This window comes from Bombina bombina, chromosome 1, assembly GCF_027579735.1.
Source record: "Bombina bombina isolate aBomBom1 chromosome 1, aBomBom1.pri, whole genome shotgun sequence".
NCBI lineage: Eukaryota > Metazoa > Chordata > Amphibia > Anura > Bombinatoridae > Bombina > Bombina bombina.
In genome coordinates this window covers 1,192,684,231-1,192,710,582 of record NC_069499.1, presented here as the reverse complement: position 1 = coordinate 1,192,710,582, position 26,352 = coordinate 1,192,684,231, and the positions used below count along the sequence as shown (strand labels likewise).

The following is a 26,352-nucleotide window of genomic DNA, read 5'->3' as shown; positions in this document are numbered from 1 at the left end:
CTTTATGAATATTTTTTATTTATTTTGCAATTTTATTGATCTACACATTACAAATATAGTCAAGAAAAAAGACAAAAATATTCTGAATTACAACAAAGCTAAAAATTATTAGTAAATGAAAGAAAGCCATTGCTTATTCAGTATAAAATCATGTTATCTCAACGTTTAATATAAACCTCAGAAAGTGTACAATATAGTGTGTATACTACGGTATAGAAACCGTTGACCTCCTCCTCCTTGTCCCGCTGTAGTCCTCCCATTTGCAACCCTAGAGATCATTTATGAATATTTTATTGACTATATAAATCTCTCTCTAACTCCTACTATTGCCTTACACCAAAGCATACTATAACTACTCATATAGTTCTAGCTAATCTTCATTTCGACTTATCCCGTAGACTGTAAGCCCTCTGAAACAGGTCCTCCTCCAGTTTTACTATTTTCTTTAATCTGTTTATGTCTGTAATTATTTATTACCATGAATCAGAGTCATCATGTACCCCCTACCCATGTAATCAGTGATATGGAACTCAACTGTGCTTGCAAAAATATAATACTAAGATCTTTTTGTTGTTATGATATCCTTATGTTATGAAAACTGTGCATGGCATTTCAGCAAAACCAAAATGACACCGGGCAAAACACTGCTGCCCTCTATACCAGCCAAAGGAATAACATACAAGCTGTGTGATCTTTACTATTAACCCTTTTGCTGACAGAGGGGTTGCAACATAGTACTGCTATTTACAAATATAACTTATCTCTATAATCTGTCATATTGGTTAATGTACCCTCAAGAATTCCTTCAGTGATATAAAATCCCCCTCTACATCTTATAAGTAATTTGATTTCTCCATATAACACTTCTTTTTAAATGTTTTATCTTCTGGGTGTATGTTTTACCATTCCCCATCATTCCATATAGCTATATCTTTATCTCCCCTATTGATTTACATATATGTGGTTTTTTTAAACAAATTACTTTTCTTATTTTCTGAAATAACTAGAAATACGTTAGTTCTGGGAATGTTCGCAAAAACATAATTTATGTAAGAACTTACCTGATAAATTAATTTCTTTCATAGTGGCAAGAGTCCATGAGCTAGTGACGTATTGGATATACATTCCTACCTGGAGGAGACAAAGTTTCCCAAACCTCAAAATGCGTATAAATACACCTCCCACCTCACTCATACTTCAGTTTAACGTATAGCCAAGAAGTGAGGTGTATAAAAAGGAGTAAAAAGCATGCAAAAAAGGAACTGGAAAGAATAATGTGCTTTATACAAAAAAAATCATAACCACAAAAAATAGGATGGGTCTCATGGACTCTTGCCACTATGAAAGAAATGAATTTATCAGGTAAGTTCTTACATAAATTATGTTTTTTTCATGTAAGTGGCAAGAGTCCATGAGCTAGTGATGTATGGGATATAATACCCAAGATGTGGAAGTCCACGAGTCACTAGATAGAGAGAGGGAAAAAATAAAAACAGCTATTTCCGCTGAGAAATTAAATCCCAAAAATAATTAAGTTTTCTTAAAAATTTCAAAAAAACTCAAATCAAAGGCATTGGAATCAAGCTGAAACAACTGCCTGAAAAAACTTTCCACCAAAGGCTGCTTCCAAAGAAGCAAACACATAAAAAGGTAAAATTAGAAAAAGTATGCAAAGAAGACCAAGTTGCTGCTTTGCAAATTTGCTCAACTGAAGCTTCATTCTTGAGAACCCAAGAAGTGGCAACTGATCTAGTAGAATGAGCTGTAATTCTCTAAACTTTCTGAATTAAAAATCTCAACCAAAAAAACAGAGAAATAACAGAGGCTTTCTGACCTTTCCTGGAGTCAGAAAAAATAACAAATAGACTATAAGTCTTTCTGAAATCTTAAGTAGCCTCAACATAATATTTCAAAGCTCTTACCACATCCAAAAAATGTAAAGACCCTTCAAGAGAATTCTTAAAATTAGGACACAAAAAAACAACAACAATTTCCTTATTGATGTTCTTAGAATTCACAACTTTAGGCAAAAATTAAAATGAAGTCAGCAAAACAGCTTATCTTGATGGAAAATTAGATAAAAAGACTCACAAGAGTGAGCAGAAAATACAGAAACTCTTCAAGCAGAAGAGGTAGCCAAAAGAAATAACACTTTCCAAGAAATGTCTGGAAAATGCATAGACTCAAAAGGAGGAGCCTGTAACATTTTCAAAACCAAAATTGAGACTCCAAAGAGGAGAAATAGATTTAAAAACAGGTTTAATATGAATCAAAGCATGAACAAAACAGTGAATATAAAGACGTTTAGCAACCTTTCTATGAAATAAGACAGAAAGAGCAGAAATTTGTCCTTTCAAAGAATTTGCAGACAAAACGTTTATCCAAACCATCATAAAGGAACTGTAAAATCCTAGGAATTCTAAAAGAATGCCAAGAATAATCATGAGTAGAACATCATGAAATATAGATTTTCCTAACCCGAAAATATAAATTCTCCTAGAAACAGACTTACGAGCCTGTATCATAGTGCTAATAACTGAGTGTCAGGGTGCCAGGAATTAGACTGAGACGAGAAGTGCAAAAATAATCACACCTTTAATAATAGCAAAAAATAATTCCACAATAAATCCACAAGTCAAATAACAAGCCAGGAGTCAAAACCAGAGCTGGTAGTCAGACGAGCCGAGTCAGGAGCCAAAGCGAATAGTCAGACGAGCCGCAATCAGGAACAAGGAAAACAGCAGAGTCAGGAGCAAGCCAGGGATCAGGAACCAGGAAGGACGTCAGGCAGCCAGGTAATACACAGGAACTCTCACAAACAGGTCTGAGACAACGCAAAGGCAAAGCATACTGAACAGAGGCACTTTAAATAATAAGTGATGACATCCTGTCTCACATGGATGATGCACACCAGTCTGGCCATAAAAGGAAGTGCAGGAAATGAGCAGTATCCCCCACAATGCACCAAGTCAAGAAAAGAGGTAAGTAAAATGGCTGCCAGCAGCACATGGCAAACAAAACAGGGAAAAAACCCTGACAGTACCCTCCCCTCAAAGACCCCTCCCCCACGGGAGGACAAAAGGCTTATTGGGGAAACGGGCATGGAAGGCACGGAGGAGGGCTGGAGCATGAACATCAGAAGAGGGAACCCAAGAACGCTAGTCTGGACCGTAGCCCCTCCAGTGAACCAAATACTGTACACGGCCCCTGGACATACGAGAGTCAATAATGCTGCTGACCTCATACTCCTCATGGTTGTCATCAAAGATAAGACGGGACGAGGCAACACAGTGATAAACCGATTACAAACCAATGGTTTCAAGAGGGAGACATGAAAAACATTGGAGATGCGCATAGCAGGAGGAATGTCAAGAGCGTAGGCCACAGGATTAACCTGTCAGAGTATTCGAAAAGGACCAACATATCGGGGAGCCAATTTATTGGAAGGCACACAAAGCTTCAAGTTGCGGGAGGACAGCCAAACTCTCTCACCAACCTGGTAGGAAGGTGCGGGCAGACGCCTACGATCAGCCTGGAACTTTTGGCGCTGCATAGAACGATGAAGGCAATCCTGAATCTGCACCCACGTGGAACGGAGTTGCAGGAGATGCTCCTCCAAAGCTGGAATACCCTGAGACATGAATGAATCGGGCAACAAGGATGGTTGAAACCCATAATTCGCCATGAACGGGGATAACTTGGAGGAAGCATTAATAGCACTATTATGAGCAAACTCTGCCCAAGGTAACAGTTCAGATCAATTATTGTGGTGATCTGAGACATAGCAATGGAGGAACTGTTCCAAAACTTGATTAGACCGTTCCGCAGCCCAATTGGATTGAGGGTGATATGCCAAGGAGAAGGAAAACTGGATCCCCATTTGAGCACAAAAGGAACGCCAAAATCTGGAGACAAACTGGCTACCCTGGTCCGACACTATCTCCTTGGGTAACCCATGTAAACGGAAGACCTCCCGGGCAAAAATTGAAGCAAGCTCCTGAGCAGTAGGCAGCTTCATCAAGGGAATGCAAAGTAATTGCAATTGCAAAGTAATTGCAAAGTAATTGGAAACAGGGAGCTCGACAGGGAGCTCGACAATGAAGTCTATGGAAAGATGTGTCCAAGGACGCTCACCATTAGCAATAGGTTGAAGAAGACCCACAGGAAGACGTTGAGGAGTCTTAGACGTAGCAACATCGGAACGAAGACCTGGCCACCAGAATTGTCGAGTGACAGACCAAATCATTTGGTTCTTGCCTGGATGACCTGCGACTTTAGGATAGTGGTAAGTGTGCAAAAGTTTAGTTCGAAGATTCTCAGGAACAAAACACTTACCACTAGGTTTCTCAGGAGGTGCATTGGTTTGTGCAGCCATGATCTCCTCCCCCAAGGGAGAAGTCAAATTAGTACGCCAAAATATGGTCAGGAGGTATAACAGGAGTAGGTACAGACTCCTCCTTGGACAGAGGCGAAAATTGTCGAGAGAGGGCATCAGCCCTAACATTCTTACTACCAGGCAGGTAGGAGACCACATAATTAAACCGAGACAAAAATAGCGCCCATCTGGCCTGTCGGGGCGACAAACGATTTGCTTCAGATAGATAAGTTAAATTCTTGTGGTCAGTAAGAATGAGCACTGGCACACTAGTACCCTCGAGAAGATGCCTCCATTCCTTGAGTGCCAAAATTATGGCCAGTAATTCCCTGTCGCCAATTTCATAATTGCACTCCGCTGGAGACAATTTCTTAGAGAAGAAACCACACAAATTCAAGGAACCATCAGGCGTAGGACGTTGAGACAAGAGGGCACCTACTCCAGTCTCAGACGTATCGACCTCAAGAATGAAAGGCAGGACAGGGTTAGGATGAGCCAGAACTGGAGCGGCAGCAAAGGCAGTCTTAAGACTGTCAAAGGCCTTAATGGCAGTAGGTGACCAATGGAGTGGATCATTCTCTTTACGGGTCATGTCTGTGATAGGTTTGACCAAGGAAGAAAAGTTTTTAAAAAAACTTTCTATAGTAATTGGCGAACCCCAAAAAACGTTGAATAGACCGAAGACCAACTGGGCGAGGCCACTGCAGAACTGCAGATAACTTGTCAGGATCCATGGAGAACCCTGCAACGGAGATAACATAACCTAGGAAGGTCTCAAGATTACAAAACAGGCCGTTCTCACGTAGTCTCTGAAGAACTGTGTAACATCAGAACGGTGAGCCTCAAGTGTGGGTGAGTGTATGAGGATGTCGTCTAAGTTCACCACAACACACTGTTGCAACATATCTCGTAGGACATCATTAATAAATTCCTGAAAAACAGCAGGAGCATTACATAGGCCAAAGGGCATTACAAGATACTCATAATGCCCGCTCCTGGTGTTAAATGCTGTTTTCCATTCGTGGCCCTCCTTAATCCTAACGAGATTGTACACTCCTCTCAAATCAAGTTTAGTAAAGACCGTAGCTCCCTTGAGGTGGTCAAAGAGTTCCGTAATGAGCGGAATAGGGTAAGCATTCTTAATGGTAAGACGATTAAGACCCCTATAATTGATACATGGTCTTAACTCGCCACCCTTTTTCTTCACAAAGAAGAAGCCAGCCCCTGCAGGAGAGCAGGATTTGTGGATGATTCCCCGTGACAGAGCATCGGCAACATACGCCTCCATAGCACAATTCTCTGCAACAGACAGAGGGTACACCCGGCTCCGAGGAGGAATGGCTCCGGGTTGCAGGTCTATGGCACAATCGTAAGACCGGTGAGGAGGCAATGTACCGGCATGCACCTTGTCAAACACGTCTAGGAACTCTCTGTACTTCTCTGGCAATTGAGATACCGAAGAAGTGCACAAGACTTTAACTGGTTTCCGAAGGCAAGTGGAAATACATTGCGGGGACCACGACAAAATTTCGGACCTGCGCCAGTCGAGACTGGGATTGTGCTTTTGGAGCCAGGGATAACCCAGAACAACCAGAAAATGCAGAGAGTTTATCACCTGGAACTGGAGGGTTTCAAAATGGAGAGCCCCAACAGTCATGGACAATGGAGCAGTTTCGTGAGTAACGAGTGCGGGCTGAAGAGGCCTGCCATCAATGGCCTCAATAGCAAGTGGAAGGGACCGAGGCAAAACAGGAATGGAGTGCTTTGATACAAAAGCACTGTCAATAAAATAGCCCGCAGCACCGGAGTCAACAAGAGCCTGAGTGACTATGGAGGAGTCCACCCAGGAAAGGGCAACCGTGACCAAAGATTTCTCCTTAAGCGGTTCCGGGGACGAGGATAAACCACCCAAGGTCTACCCCCGACAGGACCTTAGGTGTGAGCGTTTCTCTGCCGTGTAGGACAAGACTTCAAAAGGTGGCCCTGTAACCCACAATAGAGGCAGAGCCCCTCCCTCCTCCTAAAGGCCCTCTCCTCCGCAGAGACACATGAATCCCAACTGCATCGGCTCAGCAGTACCTGGTGACTCGGGACCAGGAGGCATGGGAGGAGAGGGAGGCATGGGTGGGAACGAACTCGTAGGAGACAACGGAACAGGCGGCTTCCGCAAGCGCTCCTTGAAAGAGGGCCTCTCTCTGAGTCTGATGTCAATTAGGATAAAAAAAGACACCAATGCCTCGAGATCCTCTGGTAAATTTCTGGCAGCAACTTCATCTTTAATCGCATCAGAGAGCCCATGAAAGAAGGCGGCAACAAGGGCTTCATTGTTCCAACCTACCTCTGCGGCAACGGTACGGAACTCAATAGCATATTTAGCAACAGATCTTGTACCTTGCTGAATGGACATGAGTCGTTTAGCAGCAGAGGAGGAGCGAGCCGGAACATCAAATACCCTTCGAAAGGAGGCAAAAAATTCAGGGTAATTTGAAATCACAGGTTTATTAGTCTCGCACAAGGGATTAGCCCATGCAAGTGCTGTGTCAGAGAGTAACGAGATGAGAAATCCCACCTTAGCTCTGTCAGAGGGAAACGCCTGAGGTAACATCTCAAAGTAAATGCCCACCTGGTTCAAAAATCCTCTGCACTGAATAGGATCGCCTCCATATCGCTGAGGTAGAGGTGCAGAACCGGACATGCTCCTGGTAGGCATAGGTGCAGCAGCGGAAACAGGAGCAGCCATAACTTGCGGGACACTTTGGTCCAAACGTGCAGTGCGAGTCAGCAGGGTTTGCAGGGCTAGTGCAAATTGTTCCAAGCTGTGATCCTGTACATACATCCTGGAAATGATGGCAGGTAAAGGTGGATAATTAGCAGCCTCAGGATTCATGGCCTTTGCGTAATGTCAGGGTGCCAGGAATCAGACGAGAAGTGCAAAAATAATCACACCTTTATTAATAGCAAAAAATAATAAAAAGTCCACAAGTCAAATAACAAGCCAGGGGTCAAAACCAGAGCTGGTAGTCAGACGAGCCGAGTCAGGAGCCAAAGCGAATAGTCAGACAAGCCGGAATCAGGAACAAGGAAAACAGCAGAGTCAGGAACAAGCCAGGGATCAGGAACCAGGAAGGACGTCAGGCAGCCAGGTAATACACAGGAACTCTCACAAACAGGTCTGAGACAACGCAAAGGCAAAGCATACTGAACAGAGGCCCTTTAAATAATAAGTGATGACATCACAATTCTGAGACAGCATCCTGTCTCACATGGATGATGCACACCAGTCTGGCCATAAAAGGAAGTGCAGGAAATGAGCAGCATCCCCCACAATGCACCAAGTCAGGAAGAGAGGTGAGTAAAATGGCTGCCAGCAGCACATGGCAAACACAACAGGGAAAAAAACCCTGACACTGAGTCAGAGAAACCTCTTTGACTAAACTCTTAAGCATTCAATTTCAATGCCTTCAAAATTAGAGATTTGAGATCCTGATGGAAAAAACAGCCCCTGAAACAGAAGGTCTGCCCTTAAAGGAAGTAACCAAGGCTGGAAACTGGACATCCTGACAAGGTCTGCATACCAAAACTTGAGAGACTAAGCTGGTCCTATCAGAAACACAAAAGATTGTTCCATTATGATCTTGGAGATCACTCTTGGAAAATAAACCAGAGGCGGAAAAAGGTAAGCAGGTTGGTGAAAACTAAGAAACTGCTAGAGCATCCACCATTTCCGCCTGTGGATCCTTGGACCTAAAAAGGTATCTGGAAAACTTCTTGTTTAGACAAGAGACCATCAGATCTATTTCTGGAAGACCCCACATCTGAACAAGATGAAAAAAACACATCTGGATGGAGAGCACTCCCCCACCCCAGATAAAAAGTCTGACGGCTGTGATAATCCCCTTCCCAATTGTCTATACCTGAGATATGAATCTTGTCTTTAGACAAGAGTTGGATTCTGTCCAAGAAAGTATCCAAAATACTTCCTCCATAACTGAAGGACTGCAAGTTCCTCCTTGATGATTGACAAATGCCACTGTTGTGATATTGTCTGTTTAAAAAAACAAATGTAAAAGTTGTCTCTTCAATAGAGGCCATGCCTGAAAAGCCCTGAAAATAGCATGAAGTTCTAAAATATTGATTGGCAACCTCGCCTCCTGAGGTTTCCAAACCCCAAGTGCTGTCAGAGGCTCTCAGATAGCTCCCCCACCTGAAAAACTTGCATCTGTTGAGAATATAGTCCAGCTAGAACAAACACATGAGGCCCTCTGAACAATAAGGTGATAGTCCAATCACCAAATCAGAGAGAAAAAAGTGTTAAGATTTAAGTATACCAGTTGTTATAACTGAAAATAATCCCTGCACCTATGGTGCAACATGCAAAGCTATAGAGGCCCCAAACGAAACGAGTAAAGAGGATTGTACCTGATGCTGCAGTCATGAGACCAAAAACTTCCATGCACATAACCACTGAAGGAAAAAATGGAGACTGAAAGTTTAGACAAACTAAAATTAACTTAATTTGTCTCTAGTCTATCAGAGAAAGAACCATAGATACTAAAATTTATCTGGAAACCTAAAAAGGTGACTCTTGTCTAAAGAATCAAGAAACACTATTGTAAATTGATCCTCCAACCATGTCTTAATGAAACCACACTCGTTGTATCAAGTGAGATTCTGCTGAATGAAAAGATTAAAGCTAGTACCAAATATCATCCAAATAAGGAAACACTGCAATACCCTGCTCTCTGAATACAGGTAGAAGGGCACCAAGAATCTTTGAAAAGAATCTCTGAGCTGCCGCTAGCCCAAAAGGACAAGCGTCAAATTGGTAATGCTTATCTAGAAAAGTGAATCTCAGAAAACAATAGTGGTCTGAATGAATTGAAAATAAGCTTCCTGTAAGTTTATTGTGGACATGAAGTAACCTTGCTTAGACATTTTTATGTGTCAGAAATTAATGAACACCTGAAATTTTCAAAAGAAACACCCGTTACAATAGAAAAATACAGATTTTTTTTAATGTTGCTTAGCAACAAAAGCTTTATCTTTACCTGTGGATGTGAAACAGATTATCTTGCTACAGGAGCCTTTTAAAATGTCAAGGACTTATAAGATTCTAAAATATTAAATCCTTTGTGCTAAAGTGTATAGCCCTGGACTTCTCTGTGACATGAAAGCCCTGCATATTTTGCTAGCAAAATTACAATTTTAAATGCTTTTAAAACAATTTTGTTTGCAATGCAGTGCGTAATTGATAATATATACCATGCATATAATAACAAAGTCATGTTTATGTCCATTTAACTTTCCTTTAAAGTATTGATAGTGATAATTAAAGGGACAGTAAAGTGAAAATTAAACTTAAAGGGACAGTCTAGTCAGAATTAAACTTTCATGATTTGGATAGGGAATGTAATTTTTAAACAACTTTCCAATTTACTTTTATCATCAAATTTGCTTCTCTTGGTATTCTTTGTTGAAAGCTAAACCTAGTTAGGTTTATATGCTAATTTCTAAGCCCTTGAAGGCCGCCTCTTATCTGAATGCATTTGACAGTTTTTCACAGCCAGAGGGCGTTAGTTCATGTGTGCCATATAGATAACATTGTATTCACGCCCGTGGAGTTACTTATGAGAGTGCACTGATTTGCTAAAATGCAAGTCTGTCAAAAGAACTGAGAATAGAGGGCAGTCTGCAGAGGCTTAGATACAAGGTAATTACAGAGATAAAAAGTATAATAATATAACTGTGTTGGTTCTGCAAAACTGAGAAATTTGGTAGTAAAGGGATTATCTATCTGGAGTAGACTGTTCCTTTAAGATTGGACAGAGCATAGAATTTTCAATAACTTTTCAATTTACTTCAATTATAAATTTTGCATTGTTCTATTGTATCCTTTGTTAAAAAGTAATCCTAGGTGAGTTCTGGAGCGTTCATGTATCTTTAGCCATCTGGCAGCACTATTTGCAACAAAATTTATAGCAATGTTATACATGTTACATACACGGCTGCCAAAGAATGCTACAGACACTCTGTGGCTGCAAAGTGTACAACTACAGGTGGCCCTCGTTTTACAACGGTTCAATTTACACCGTTTCAGAATACCAACCTTTTTTTCCAGTCATGTGACTGCTATTGAAAAGCACTGAGAAGCAGTGCATTTATTAAAATAGCCAGTAGGTGGAGCTGTCCACTTGTGTTGCAGCAAAGCCAAGCTAGCTGAAATTAATCAGTTTAACCAGACCTGAGCTATCGAGCAGATTTCAAAGGAACAAGTCTATAAATCAGTCCAGATTGGAATGCATAGAAAGAACTGTTTGCAGAAAAATGCAAGTGAAGTCTGTGTTGTGTGATTATTTTATTATGTTTATAATGCTGTTTAGCATTTAAAGTCTTCATTTCAAAGCTTTAAAAATAATGTATTAGGTGTTACTTATGACAATTTTGAGAGGGGCCTGGAACCTATCTCCCTCACTTCCTATTGACTTACATTATAAACTGAGTTTCAATTTACAACGGTTTCGATTTACAACCATTCCTTCTGGAACCTAACCCCGGCGTAAACTGAGGGCTACCTGTATATATAATGTTGCTATAAATATTGTTGCAAACACTGCTGCCAGATGGCAAAAGACACATGCACACACCTAAGTTTACCTAGGATTATTCTTTAACAAAAGATATTGGGAGAGATTTATAAAGCAGCGGATGCTGCAATCTACCCCCGTAGTTTCCGGGTTGCCAGAAACCGAAGTTAAGAAACAGCGGTCGTAAGACCGCCGCTCCTTAACTTTTCTGCCACCGCTGAGGTGGCGGACTGCAATCATCCCGATCAGATACGATCGGGATGATTGACACCCCCTGCTAGCGGCCGATTGGTCGTGAATGTGCAGGGGGCGGCATTGCACAAGCATTTCACTATAAATGCTTGTGCTTTTAGCAATGTTGGGCGGACATGATTCACTACATCGAATCATGTCTGCCCGCGCCAGTTGTTAAATCGGCCCCACCAACACAACTAAGGGAAATTGAAAATAAAAATAAGTTGGAAACTTGTTTAAAATTGCACACTTTCTCTGAATCATGAATGTATAATTTTGACTTTACTGTCTCTTTAATGGATTCATCAGAATGACTGTAACCAAAATAGCACATTACATCCATGACATTTTTTTTCTTCTGGCATTTCTAGCAAATACAGTGTAAAAGAAGGGAGTGTTTTATTTTCCACTAGACTTTTGCTTTATATTATCACCCATTCTGTCCTGGGCCATTACATCCCTCAGTAACTGTTCTAGATATGACAAACTGGGAAGACCCTTCTAAATTCCTACCCTTCCTTTGCCTTTTCACTGAAAAATCCCCTGCGCTCGCTATCTCTGCTGAACCTTCCCCTTTTCTCATTTTTAACACTTCATCATATTGCATAAAACTCCACATTCTAGCTGAATCAACCTTCTTGTCTTGCCTTATGTTTAGAAACTTGACATTGGCTCACTAGGTTGCTTATGCAAGCAACTTGCCCCAATACTGCATACTGTACCCCTCCAAATGTATTGCACTCTCCTGGTGCTACAAGGACCACTACAGCCATCTGTCAGATACTATTTTTTTTAACCTTGTGGTATTAGGACATCAGACAAGGATTACTTGAGGACTTGCCATCTAGTTAGGCTGACCATATTGCTGCTTTAAAAAAGGGACACATATGAAAAATACATATGTCAGGGCTGTTTTCAGGGCTGTTTAAAGAAATGATTTGTATAAGAACCCTGACATATGTATTTTTCATGTGTTCCTTCTTAAAGCGGCAATATGGTCAGCCTACATCTAGTTTAAAAATGCCCCTAAAGAAGATTTCTATGTGCAGCTAAGGGGACTGTATGAAATGAGTCATTTAAATAGTGCTGCAAAATATATGCCAACTATCTGATGTTAAAATCAAAATATAAAGTGAGTCACAGTGAAATCAGATAAACTGAAAAAATACTAACAGTATATTCTTCATCATATGTTTCGATAAATAGGGATTTCCTATATTTCCTGATGCATAATATTCTGGTCAGTGTTAACCATAGACGTGGGCCTTCAGCGTTGCAAGAGAGAACACTCATTTTTCTTATCATTGACTGTGACAGTGAGGCAGAGAGACCTAACAGTATTTCTCTTAAAGGGACATGCCACCCATATTTTTTCTTTTATGATTTAGAAAGAGAATGCAATTTTAAACATCTTTCTAATTTACTTATATTATCTAATTTGTTTTATTCTCTTGATATTCTTTGATGAAAAGCATATCTAGATATGCTCACTAGCTGCTGATTGGTTGCTGCATATAGAAGCATCATGTGATTGGCTCACCATGTGCATTGCTTTTTCTTCAAATAAGGATATTTAAAAAATGAAGCAAAATAAATTATGGAAGTAAATTGTAATGTTGTTTAAATTTCTATTCTCTATCTGAATCATGAAAGAAAGATTTTGGGTTTAGTGGCCCTTTAAGTTACTACCTTTACTCACACCCCATCTCTGTACATGCTTTCAAAAATGCCACTCCTGGAATGTCTCTATACTGTACATATTTAGTAACATATACATCATTGCTACAATATAAGCACATTTGTATACATACATTTACATATGTGTGTTCTTCTGTAAATTTCTCAATATATAGGGTGTAAGTAATGGGGAATCATATGCTTCCCTGACGTCCCAAAGGTTTCTTGTTATTTCCATAGTAACTGTGCTTTTTGAACCAGCAACTTCCTATCATGATGACAAGAATAGACCATTTTATTGTACTCTGCACTTTTATGGGGGGATTTGCATAACTGAGCTATTGTAAAATCATAATGCTGAGAAAACTTTGACAAAATGATGATTTATAATATTTGGATAGTGGAGGAATAAATAGCATGAGCCAAGTGAATCAGAATACCTCAATTCGTTTTATATTGTTTGTTGTATTCCTTAGAACAAAGCTGTGGAATAGTGGTGAAGAAATATAAAAGGAAATATTTGTAACTGAAAAATGTATGTAAGAAAACACATTATTCTTGTATATATTTTCTGGGTAGATTTAAAAGTTGCAGACCTTATCTTTACATCAGGTGAATTACTTGATATATTGAGTTATTAACTATTTATTAACCTTCAATCCTTTTGTTAGTCTTTGTTCGATATTTGTGATAATCAAATGCCAATCAGAATAATATTTTAGTTTCATGTATTACCTCTTCTACCGGGAGAGTATTCTTGTATCCACCACTCCTCTGATAAGTTAGTGCTTTCTTTTATTATTTCACCCCTTGTGCTAGCACGTCCCTTCTATGACCAATTTGTTGGGATATATGACAGTGGCCAGTCCATATTGTAGTGAAGGGTTACATTTGGCAAACGGAGTAGAGATGATGCTTGAGGAGCGTCCAGGATGTGAGGATGAGCTAAACGCAGTCTACAGGGAGAACTTTTGAAATGTTTGGTTGCTAAGTGGAATGTGGAAAGTATAAGTTCAGATACAAGACGTTTAATCAGAAACATTTAAAAATTATTATTATTATAACGGTATTGGTGAATATCTATTTAACTTATAGATTTTGATTACTTCTATTAAAACACATTCAGTTTACACTGTTATAAAGAGGAGAATGCAATATCTATTCACGTTCCCCTTTGTGTGGCTGTCACATGACTAATAACCTGCCTCTCTTCCCACCTCCCCCTCCCCGGCAGGGTGACGTCACTAGCTGTGTCTCCAGCTTCAGCACCAAGGAGAGCAGGCTTCATCCCTCCACCGATCCCTGCCCTCCATCCATTTAGCTCTGAAGCCTGCCCACCGAGCACACGGGCCGTGGGCCTGAAGGGGAGGGTGGGGAGGGTATTATCGAGACCTGCCGGACAAGCAGGAGGGAGGCTGGATCTTACGCTGTGGATGGAACCAAGCTTTATCCAGTCAGCCATGGCTCTAGGATTGCCCTCCAAGAAGGCTTCCTCTAGAAACATCGCTGTGGAGAGGAAGAACCTGCTGACTGTGTGCAGGTAGGTAAGGGGGTACGAAGGCGTTAACGTGGTTGGTGGCAGGATTAGGGGATGATGAATATATATATAGAAGGTAGAAGATGGCAATGATGAAGGAGAGGATATCTTTAAATTAAAGTGGGAGGGACTGGGAAACAAGGGAAAATATGTATTCTGGGAGAGGGTGGGAGTTAATTTGGAAGAGAGGTGGATGTGTAAGAGTAAGATGATTGGGCGTGAAAAAAAGGACTTGGTGATAGAAGGGCAGAGTACAAATTGTTTGCTGCCATACAATATAGTTAAGATACATAATAATTGTTGGGAGAGAGAAAGATACCAAAGTATTATGTGTGTATGTATTTAAGTATGTATGTATTTATGTGGTATTGTGTGGTTTATGGGGAATGGTATTGATGGTATTGTGGGGTTAATGGGGAATGGGGTTGGTTCACTTTAAGTAAATTAAAGGTAGTAATAGGGAGGTGATAACAGGAAGTGAGGTCACATATTACAGCTCAATATCTGACGTCATAACCACAAGGTGTGGGAAAGAGGCTGACTGGAAAATCTGTATATAACTGCATTATGTACATCAGTATTGACAGTTTAATTTAAAACAATTAAGATATAGTATATCAACAGGAAGTAACTCTTCCAGCACTCATGCATTTGTGAAAGGTTATTTAAAAATGTGGTCTAACATGTAATTTACTAATACTCACTTCTCTCTTGTCCCAGTTTGAGGTTTTTCTGTTCAGTATCTCTCTACTGGTCTCAGTTCATTACATCCCTTCCATTGTCCCTTTTCTAACATTTTTGACCAGCTCCCTTTTCACTTTGTCCTTTTATCTTTCTTCTATCATTTGTTCCTTATCTTGTCACATTGCTATTTATCAGAACCATAAACCACTACCCCCTCTCTACCTTATGTTGCTAACTTTTTTCTCTGTCCTATGCTTGAGCTTCTGAATTCTTATTTCTCTACCAACTGAGTTTCTCATTCTATACCACAATCCCTCTTTCCTAGACCATCTCTCTTTTTCCTCTCTCAGTTTCTCTGTCCTTTCCTACACGCCAATCACTCATTTTCTGTATTTTATCCCCCTTTCACCCTTCCATTATTCAATATCTCTATCTATCTATCTATCTATCTATCTATCTATCTATCTATCTATCTATCTATCTATCTATCTATCTATCTATCTATCTATCTATCTATCTATCTATCTATCTATCTATCTATCTATCTATCTGTGTGTACAGTATATACTGTATTTCCCTCTTTACTCTGCCTCTCTTTGGACATGCACATCTTTCTCATTATGGCTTCTGTCCCCGTGTAACCTGTCTTTCTCAGCAGGTCTGCTTGTGTTGTAACAGTCTCTCTCTACCCTGACTTCCTGTGTTGTATCTCTCTGTATTTTGTCTGTCTGCCATTCTCTCTCTTTCTATCTGCCTCTCAACTTGTATTGTACTAAATGTCTCTCTACCTGCATCTCTGTGTTCTATCTGTCTCTCTGTCTCCTTGTATTGTCTCTCTGTTCTCCCTATCTTCTTGTTTTATATCTCTGTTAAATGTCACCATTTATTATATATCTCTGTCTGTCTCCATGTATTGTATCTATCTCTGCATTTCTCTCTCTTTTACAGCTCTCTGTGTCTCTCCCTGTATCAGCTATCTGTATTATCTCTCTCTCTCTCTGCATATCTCTCTGTATTATATTGTACTGCATGATATCACTCTCTACATGTCTCTCTGTATTCTTTCTCTCTTTGCCTGTCTCTCTGTATTGTATATCTCTGTCATACTTTATTGTATCTCTTGCTGTTTGTCTTCCTGTTTTGTACCTCTATGTCTCTCTTTATCTCCGTTTATTGTATCTCTTTGTGCCGTTTTTCCTAAATTACATTTTTCTTTTTTTCCTCTCTTCTTTCCACTCATTCAGCTCTTTTTCACTGTCCCATCTTTCTTTATCCCAGATCTCTGATCTCTTTCCTCCCTTCAGTCTCCTTACTGCGTCTCTCTTAAAACCTTTCTTTCCAGTCTCTCTCTTTTCTATCCTTTCTCTACACGGACTTTAACTTCCATTTCTATTTAACTGTCAGTCTTTCTGTCCTGCCTCATTCTCCTGTCTTCACACTGTGCTCTTACTGCTTCTGCTATGTTTTTTTCTTTCAGCCCTGCCTCATTTTCTCTCTCTCTCATTGTGTCTTTCTGCGCTCTGTCTCCCCACCAGACCTTTCTGTGTCTGTATAGTGCTCTCTCTGTCTCCCCCTCTACTCTTTCACTCTCACAGTTCCCTCTTGTGCTGTCCATATCTTCTTTTTTTCTTGATTACAGTCCCTACTATACATTGTGTCATTTTCCTCTGTAGGTTCTCAGTGAAAACTTTGTTGGAGAAGTACACTGCAGAACCCATAGATGATTCCTCAGAAGAGTTTGTGAACTTTGCTGCTATCCTGGAACACATCTTGAGCCACAGATTCAAAGGTGAGAACCAGGAGGCAATGGGGGTGAACGAAACTGGAAGGAGAATCGAAAAGTGTAGGAAGCTATAGATGAAAGCAGGCAAGACAACTAGTAAAGAAGAAATGATAAGAAGAGATACCAGACAGAAATGGAAGCAACTTTTAGCACATTAAAAGGACAGTTCACCCAAATATGTTCTCCCCTTTAATTTTTTCCCAATGATCAATTTTATCTGCTGGAGTGTATTACATTGTTTACAAGAAGCTAATTTACCCCTATTTTGGCATTTGAAATAGCTGATTTAGCCTGTGGTATTCCTACCTATAGTAAAACTTTGTATACTGGAGTCTAGGCAATTAAATAGCCTAAGTAAACACAGCCAGTAGAAGAAATTACACTCCCAGTGGGGTGCAGGATAGTTAAGTAATAAAATGATTACTTTCCATTGTTCTCTCTATGTATTGAGTTTTAGTTTTCTAGACAAACATAAGATAAGGAAGCAAGTGTGTATACACAAAGGGATAACATAATGAGATATGATATTTCTTACAAGCTCAACCCACTGTAATAAACCTGCTATTTCATATACACAAATAAACCTGAAAATGCAATCACATTATATTAGCCCACTGATATGAAATAGTAGCTTTGAAACATGAGCATTAGCAAGAAGTACTTGGCAGCCAATGAGCATTAATTAGCATGAAGAACCTATCGGCCCTTGACTGCTGGCAGGAAGTACCTATAAGCCAATGAACATTAGTAGGAAATATACAGGCAAATACTGCTATAGTTTACGTTTATACCAATTTTACTTCATTTTTTTAGACAAAACCCCCCAAATTTTCTTGTTTAAATATTGTTCTTTAAGACGAATACTAAAACATTTGTGGGTGCAATGTGCCTTTAATGTATTATTTGCATAGTCATATACATATCTCAGACATTATTGTACTTGTATACTGCTTTTGCCCCACAATTTCTTATCAAAGGTTATTACAAGTATAACCCTTTCTTTGAAATAGACCTACTTACATTAAAGCCGTTTTTTATTTATGTGCCTCTATATTGCAAAATGTCTATAGACAAAATAAATCTCTTAAAACATTTAAAGCTGTAATTTTGTTAGAAACATATGCATTGTTTTGCAGGGGGATGGGACACACACCCTGAAAATCTACTTGAATGTTTTTTCTTCTTTTGCTTTGGCCAATTATGGAGAGACCAGCTCTTGCTAAAATCAACCAATCATTGTGCATACCAGTGTCGGTGTTCTGCAATCCACAACATTCAGTCAAGACTTCCTGAGGGGTGGAAACCTCACTAAAATTACAGAAAAAGCAGGGATAATAAATTATAAAGTATACTGCAAAGATTTTTAACTATTCATAATTAAACATTTTGGCCTAGATTACAAGTAGAGCACAATCTCTACTGCAAGAAGAGCAAACAGGGTCGCAATATTTTTACCACTAGAACACAGGTTCCGGGAACAGGTTTCTGTAGTCCCGTTTTGTACAGTGAGAAATTACAGTTTTGTGAGAATGAAGTAGCTCATTAGTTTCAATGGTAGAAATGGCATAGTTTTACAAAACACATTTAATAGTGTGAGAAATGTTTAAAAGCTTGATATTGATATTAATTTTGTGTACTATTAATCTTATTTCTAGAACACAGTTGGCAAATTGAAAAACAAGTTTTATACAATAAATAAAGTTAGAAAAAATGTATAATTATAATTTACAGTATAAAGTAAATAAATTATACGTCATACACACATGCAGCGTAAAGTCATAATGCCCCAGCTCAAATTTATGACTCATTCATGCTATTCCTTTGGAAGTAAAAAGGTTTATTTTACACATGTAAATTGCTGTTGTCATTTCACAATGTACAACAGTGTCTATGTAAACACCTGTATTGTAAGCTATATTAATGTTGAATGATTAATTGTATTAGTTATGTGCATTTGTATAAAATGTGACTAGTAGGTTTCTGGTAACTTCACAATAGAAATCATGATTTACTTACAGCTCTGGTAACGTGCACTCGAGCAAGAAAACTTTACTTTTAACTTGTCGTACGAGCTCTCTGATTTTCAATATACTCAAGGTAGCAGATTCACCCGAGCACAATTCACCGTAGAAGTCTCACACAAAATACAGTTTCACTTGTAATCTAGGCTTTTGTGGGGAATTACATATTGAGTTTAATATCCTATTAACATCAAGTCTAGCTAAAAATCATAATCTATTGCACTGGAGTTAATTTTTCTTTTTTTCTATGTTAAATCATCTGAAATAACCACTGCCATATGTGTTTTCTATACTAGCCATACATTTTGTCCTAAATACACCATTTTGCAACATCCCAATTGACTAGTTTACACATTTTACATTCGCTCTTATAAATTATGTAAAAAACTAAAACACGGAGAGGGGAGGTGAAGAGGAAAGGAGGAGAGAAGTGAAGAAATGAATGAAGCAGAGAATAAAGGAGAGCAAAAGTGAAATTAGGGAAAGAACTAGAATAAGTGATGTGGTAGAAAAGAATAAGAAAAAGGGAGATATATAAGGAAGGCAAGAGATGAAGAGAGGAGGAGACATGTTGTTTTTTAAATGGCCTCCAAGCACTGATGTGCAGTCTTAGATTATGGGGTCGATTTATGAAGCAGCGGATGCTACTTCCGACCCACTCCCCTTCAGGTCCGCCTGAAGCGGAAGTTAAGAAGCAGCGGTCTTAAAACCTCTGGATAACTGTTTCGCAAAACAAAAAGTGTCACAAAACACATCAAAAAAATATTGCAATAAAAGTTATAAGGGCTCAAAGATAGGAAGTCTCTTACATAGACATACATACATATGCAAGTCTAAAGATGCCTGTATGTTTGTTTATATATATATATATATATATATATATTAAAAAACGTATATGTATATATGTGTATATATATGTATATATATGTATTCATGTATTTATACTGTATGTGTATATATGTATTTACAGACTTATAAACACATAAATACATAGGTATACATATATAGACATATATATATAAGTGCATTGGAGCCCTTTGCAGTCAAGTATATGAAAACCTGTTAAAGCATATTTATGCAATATTCATATTTAATAAAGTGTTTACTGTGTATTTACTGTAAATTTTTCACTTTCCAATGTTATACACAGAGCAGAAAATGTTCTATGAATGTTTAAATAGACATTCCTATATATATCTGTATATATCTATACCTATATATAATTATATATATATATATATATCTTACCTAATACCATCAGATATGTATAAACTTTTTACTTTAAACTTGTAATACGCGTGTTATCCGATGTGAAAAAAACATACTTTTAGTGGATTTAGCGCTCAAGTGGGAGTGATAAATAGCACTTCACTCGTAATCTAGCCCTAGTCTATGGTGTCCTTTTAACTATTATTCTAACATTTTCTTCTACCTTTATTTTTGCACTTCCTGTGTTCCTATTTTGCTTCTTCCTCTCTCATTGAGCATTGTGTTCTTCTCCTATCTCTTCTGTCTCTTGCCCTTTACCTCTGATAAGTCTTTAAAAATTACTTAATCATTGCTATTATCTCTCTTGATAATATATGCTTCTTTTTTTCTTCTCCCTTCGTTATACACTTTTCTTTCTCCTTCTGCTACTTATTGTCTATTTCTTTTCTACTCTTATTCTTACCTCCCACTACTTCCTTTTTCTCTACAGGTCATGTCAGCTGGTTCAGCACAGATGGGCAGAGAGGGTTCTGGGACTACATCCGTATTGCTTGTAGCAAAGTGCCAAATAACTGTATAAGCAGCATTGAGAACATGGAAAACATTAGTACGGCAAGGGCAAAGGTACATGGGCTAATGCATTATACTATGCAGCAAATGTAAAGGTGCTGGGGTATTGTTATTTAGAGTGGATAAATGCCAACTGGCTTTCTCCACACAGAAATGTGCAGACCTAATTATGTAACACATATTTAGTATAGTTTAGTTTTGGAATGTTTTCTATCAGTTTTCACACCTAATCCATCCTTATTCTCTACCCACACCTCGTTCCTCTTAATTTACTAATTCTTCTTTATCTTCAGCATCTTCTTGCCCATCTCACAATTACATCTTCACTGCCTATACAAACTTCTTCTGTAAATGTGCTTTTCTCAACAGCTCTTATTCCTCTCTGACTGTATGTAGTTTATTTCTCACTTCCTTGGGTTTCATGCTCATTGCTTCAAGACTTCTACACCTCTTTTCACCTTAGCATTGTTACTTCCATCCTTATTAATCTCCATCTCTATCTTAACAGACCAAAATTTAGTATATATTCTGCCTTCCATATATATAAACCCATTAACACCCTACTACCCTTATATTTAACACATATGCTGCCTTCAACACCATCTATACAACTTTCCTCACCTCTACACCCACCCATGACTACTGATGTTTTATATAACCTGGCTACATTCCTCCTAGCTATGTAGTCATCCTTTTCCTTAACTAACATTATTTTTCTCTCCATGATCAAGTCAACATAAAGATCTAAATAACAGCAGCCCTTAGCTTAGCGTACAGTCAGTAGCCATGAAAAACTGTCAACCGAAACATTCAGAATTATAGAATGTTACTGAAAAAAGTGTTAGTGAACAGCAGTGTTAGATAAAGAAATATGGCCTAGAATCCAGTCTACCATTATACCTGTCTGTTGCATTTGGAACTCTCTGTATGCTTTGTTTTTAATTTGATAATAATGTGTTTGAAGTTTTATATACTAACTTATCAGACCATGACTTTTTTGGATTTTTGATATAGAAGTATGGCCTAGATTACAATCTTACCATTAGACGTCTAATTTTTTCTCTCAATGGCAAAAACGGTGATAATTTAGGTCAGTGTTCTAATTCCTTACTGCTGTTATGGCCTTTGATATTTGTCACTAAAAAGTATTTCAACATCTTGATTTTCTACTTTAAACACTGTAAAAAGGCATTAAAGAATCTGGGATAACTATTCTCTGCTTTTCAGCAAGGTACATGGAAGCAGTTTTCAGAAAGCCAGTGGCAAAATGACAGAACATCACAAACGGACGGGCATAACAAAGTTGTGAAGTTTACCCGTTCGTTATGTAGATGTTTATTAAATACATTAAGAACACTTTCATCAAAAGAGAAATACAATATTCAAACACAAACTGCCATGTTTTTGTTGAGAGACCAACTTTAAATATGTATTTTAATTTGTGTTTCTTATGGGGATTTTTAATGTTTAAAACTAATAAGTGAATTAGTTTGATGAAATGTAAATGTATCATTTTATATGTCTAATAAGCTGTTTTGAGATATCTGATAATGGCCTTTTCTGAGGCCGAAATGTATGTTTGACTCCAGCTGTGCATGCACTACCAAATGAAACACAAGAGTGTGTTGCCCGGCTCTCTACTAAAAGCAACACATATTCTGGCACTAGAATATGAGGAACCCTAGAGGATTGAACTTTTAAATATATGCATTTAAATAAATATTTACTAAGGAAGACAATCCTGTTGTGCACAGTAAACCTAAATAGAACAAGTGTGGATTAGCACATGCTCCTTAATACAATTAGCATGACACTAGCACATGATTGGCTTAGGGCACTTGCCAATCAAGACTGAAAACTCACTCACCACTAAGGAGACAGGCCATGTGAGCACTAAAAGGTGTGTACTGAATATGGACAGACAAGAGGCTAAAGTTGTACTGTTGGCATTATTCAGTTCCAATTCTTACTGGAACGTCTGTTTATTTATGTTAAATGTTTAATACTATGTCCAAATATAAACTGTATATGTTTCAGTTGGACCTAACCTGTGTTAGTGGTGTCTCTAGAAATTAAATGTTTGGGGGGGGACTTCAAGGAGACCCACATGTGTAGATAGCCATTATGTAGCGGGGGGCTAGTGGCCCCCCTGGCTATGTCACTGTTACATTTTGTTGTATGTTACAGTCTTGGGCTGGTAGGCCTTTCCTTTATTATACCATATTGTGTTATGATGTGTTGTAAGTATAGGCCGGGTTGTATCTTTGCTCAGTACTATGCTAGTCGGTTCCATAATGTATTGACATTTGTCTTGTTTTATGTTGTGTCATAATGTTTTGATGGGCCGAGACTTGGTGTATCTTGTGTAGTGTTACATTTGAATTGAAAGACTTAGACCTTACGTGTTATTTTATAGATGGAGCCATATTGTTTTGCAGAACCGAGATTTTGTATCTATTTTTATTATTTTATTTCATTTTCTGCTCTGTGATGGCTAGTAGTGTTAAAATTATACCACATTTTATTGTTGCATCACATCATGTTGCTACATTGCAGGGACGGGCCTGGATGCGTCTTGCTCTCATGGAAAAACGTCTGTCAGAATATATAGTAACTGCTTTAAGAGACACCAGAACTACAAGGTGAGCCTGAATCAGGGTGGTTAAAAATGATTTTTTTTTTTTATTTAAATCAGATCTTTGTTTAAATAAAATAAAATTAAATAAAATAATTTTTTTGGAAAGATAAAATATAATTTTTTATTTAAGTTATATTATAGTCCAAAGGTTTTTTCATCCAGAGATAAGGATATGTTTTTAATTATATAGCATGAAGTTGTAAATTTATGGCTGCAATGTTTACATTTTTTTTATAAACAAATTTCATTAATCCATTCACAATGTCATCATTTCCAAGAGGTCTCTGTAAGATATTGGGCAGTTTTTCTATCTAGAAGATATTATCACAGATTTTTAGGTTTTTAGTTCTCAAAACTGTGAATTTGCATTTGAATCAATAAGATACCTCTTTGTTACAGCAAAAATGTTAGTAAAGAAATTCACAGAGTTGAGAAAAAGAACTTAATCCAATTGTTCATCTACAAAGCTATGTACACAGAACCAACCCCTTACCCACTTAAAGGGACACTGAATTCAAAATTAAAATGTCATCATTCAGCATGCAATTTTAAACAACTTCTTCCATTATCAAAATGTGCACAATCATTTTATACGCACACTTTCTGAGGCATGAGCTCTAATGAGCATTGAGCATTGGTGCTAGCACCGTCCAAGTTAATTCAATATATTCTTGTGCATATATTACAAGTTGAAAGTAAAAAGTTTGCGTGTGAGCAAAAATTCAGGCACACTAACATCTGGAGGTCAGATAGCGCAGCTGAGCCAACTCCCTCTCCCTCCCGTAGACTTCTATGGGGCATGCTACAAAAGCCTGTTCTGGCTTTCACTTGCACACTAACCTGAAGGTGTACAAGGCCAAATGCTCTAAAGCCTAAGGTACGTTAAGAAATTCCTTTGTTTTTCACTAAGATGAAAATGTATGTGAATGCATATATGTGCATATTTGTATGTGTGCTCATATATATGTACACATTTAAACACATATATACATACACACATACAAATATATATATATATATATATATATATATATATACACACACATTTGAGCCCTTCCCAGGCAATCACCTTAACATTTAACATAACCTTTTAAAACACTTTTTATATATTTATTTAACCCCTTAGTGACCAGAACATTTTTCAATTTTCTTACCGTTAAGGACCTGGGCTGTTTTTACATTTCTGCGGTGTTTGTGTTTAGCTGTAATTTTCCTCTTACTCATTTACTGTACCCACACATATTATATACCGTTTTTCTCGCCATTAAATGGACTTTCTAAAGATACCATTATTTTCATTATATCATATAATTTACTATAAAAAAATATAAAATATGATGAAAAAATTGAAAACCCCCCCACTTTTTTTAACTTTGACCCCCAAAATCTGTTACACATCTACAACCACCAAAAAACACCCATGCTAAATAGTTTCTAAATTTTGTCCTGAGTTTAGAAATACCCAATGTTTACATGTTCTTTGCTTTTTTTGCAAGTTATAGGCAATAAGTACAAATAGCACTTTGCTATTTCCAAAATTAGCGATAGTTACATTGTAACACTGATATCTGTCAGGAATCCCTGAATAACCCAAAGTTTTGATGTAGGCCCATTTTGGTATATTTCAAGTCACCATTTCACCGCCAAATTCAATAAAAAAAAACGTTAACTTTTTCACAAACTTTAGGTTTTTCATTGAAATGATTTACAAAAAAGCTTGTGCAATTATGGCACACATGGTTGTAAATGCTTCTCTGAGATCCCCTTTATTCAGAAATAGCAGACATATATGGTTTTGGCATTGCTTTTTGGTAATTAGAATTCCGCTAAATGCCACTGCGCACCACACTTCTATTATGCCCAGCAGTGAAGGGGTTAATTAGGTAGCTTGTAGGGTTAATTTTATTTTTAGTCTAGAGATTAGCCTCCCACCTGACACATCCCACCCCTGATCCCTCCCTGACCCCTCTCAAACAGCTCTCTTCCCTCCCCCACCCCCCAAAGGTCACCCCCATCTTTTTTTGTTTAATATATATATTTTTTAAAATATTTTTTGCAGGGCAGTATCCCCCCTTACCTCCCAACCTCCCTGACCCCCCACAAACAGCTCTCTAACCCTCCCCCTCTACCTATTAGCTGCTATGTTAGGTACTGGCAGCTGTCTGTCAGTACCCATTTTGCTATATTCTTTTGCTTTATTTTTTTTTATATATAGCTACCCCCCTCATTCCCCTACCTCCATACCCCCTCCCAGATAATTTTAATAAACTATTATCCCCTCTCCCTCCTTCCCACTTTACACTTTTTCCATAGTGTAAGCGGACCTACCCGCTCCCGCCCCCTCACACCGCCTCCCTCCCTCCTCCCACCCCTCCAGCGATGAGCTGCCCATCCGCCTCCTCCTATCCCTCCCACGTCACCAACAATCTGCACCAGAGAGGGACATAGAGTGGCCCTCTCTGCATCGGTTGCTTATCAAAGGGTATTGCACAATGCCTCGATATGAGAGCAGATGGAAGCGATCACGATTGCTTCCAGCACTCAATTTGACTGAGGACATGCTATGTACGTCCTTGGTCGTTAACTGTCTTTTTTTTTAGGACGTACATAGCACGTCCTTGGTCATTAAGGGATTAAATAATAAACATAAATGTTACATGTAATATGTATATATGATTGTAATACTTTATTTAAATATGTTTTACATGTGTTTTGTCATACTTTTCTTCTAGCCCTGACACTTTACTTTAGGAGGCATATTCATCAAATGTCTGTCGGACCTGATCCGACAGTGCAGATCAGGTCCGACAGACATCGCTGAATGCGGAGAGCAATGCGCTCTCTGTATTCAGCATTGCACCAGCTGGTGCAACGCTACCCCCTGCTATAACTTTATAATCTGCTATGGATTTGGGCCGTGCTAAACATTCTCTGTTATTCTGTTTTACCATGGACTTTTAATACCAGATTGCATGCTCCTGCAAGATTGTGCAGCCTGCTCTTGTAATCTAGATCAGCATTTGTAATGGTCAATAACCAG

General features: G+C 38.4%; 1 protein-coding gene across 1 annotated transcript in view; it reads left to right on the top strand.

Annotated features, from left to right (window-relative positions):
• Positions 1-14,288: 14,288 nt before the first annotated feature.
• The window catches only part of RUNDC3A (RUN domain containing 3A), a 63,542-nt gene continuing 51,478 nt past the window's right edge, over positions 14,289-26,352 (top strand). Inside the window, exons 1-4 of the mRNA XM_053694396.1 lie at positions 14,289-14,410; positions 16,765-16,880; positions 20,595-20,728; positions 23,231-23,316. Of these exons, the coding sequence (XP_053550371.1) occupies positions 14,304-14,410; positions 16,765-16,880; positions 20,595-20,728; positions 23,231-23,316 (443 nt within the window). The 5' untranslated portion in view covers positions 14,289-14,303. The remainder of the gene's footprint in view (positions 14,411-16,764; positions 16,881-20,594; positions 20,729-23,230; positions 23,317-26,352) is intronic.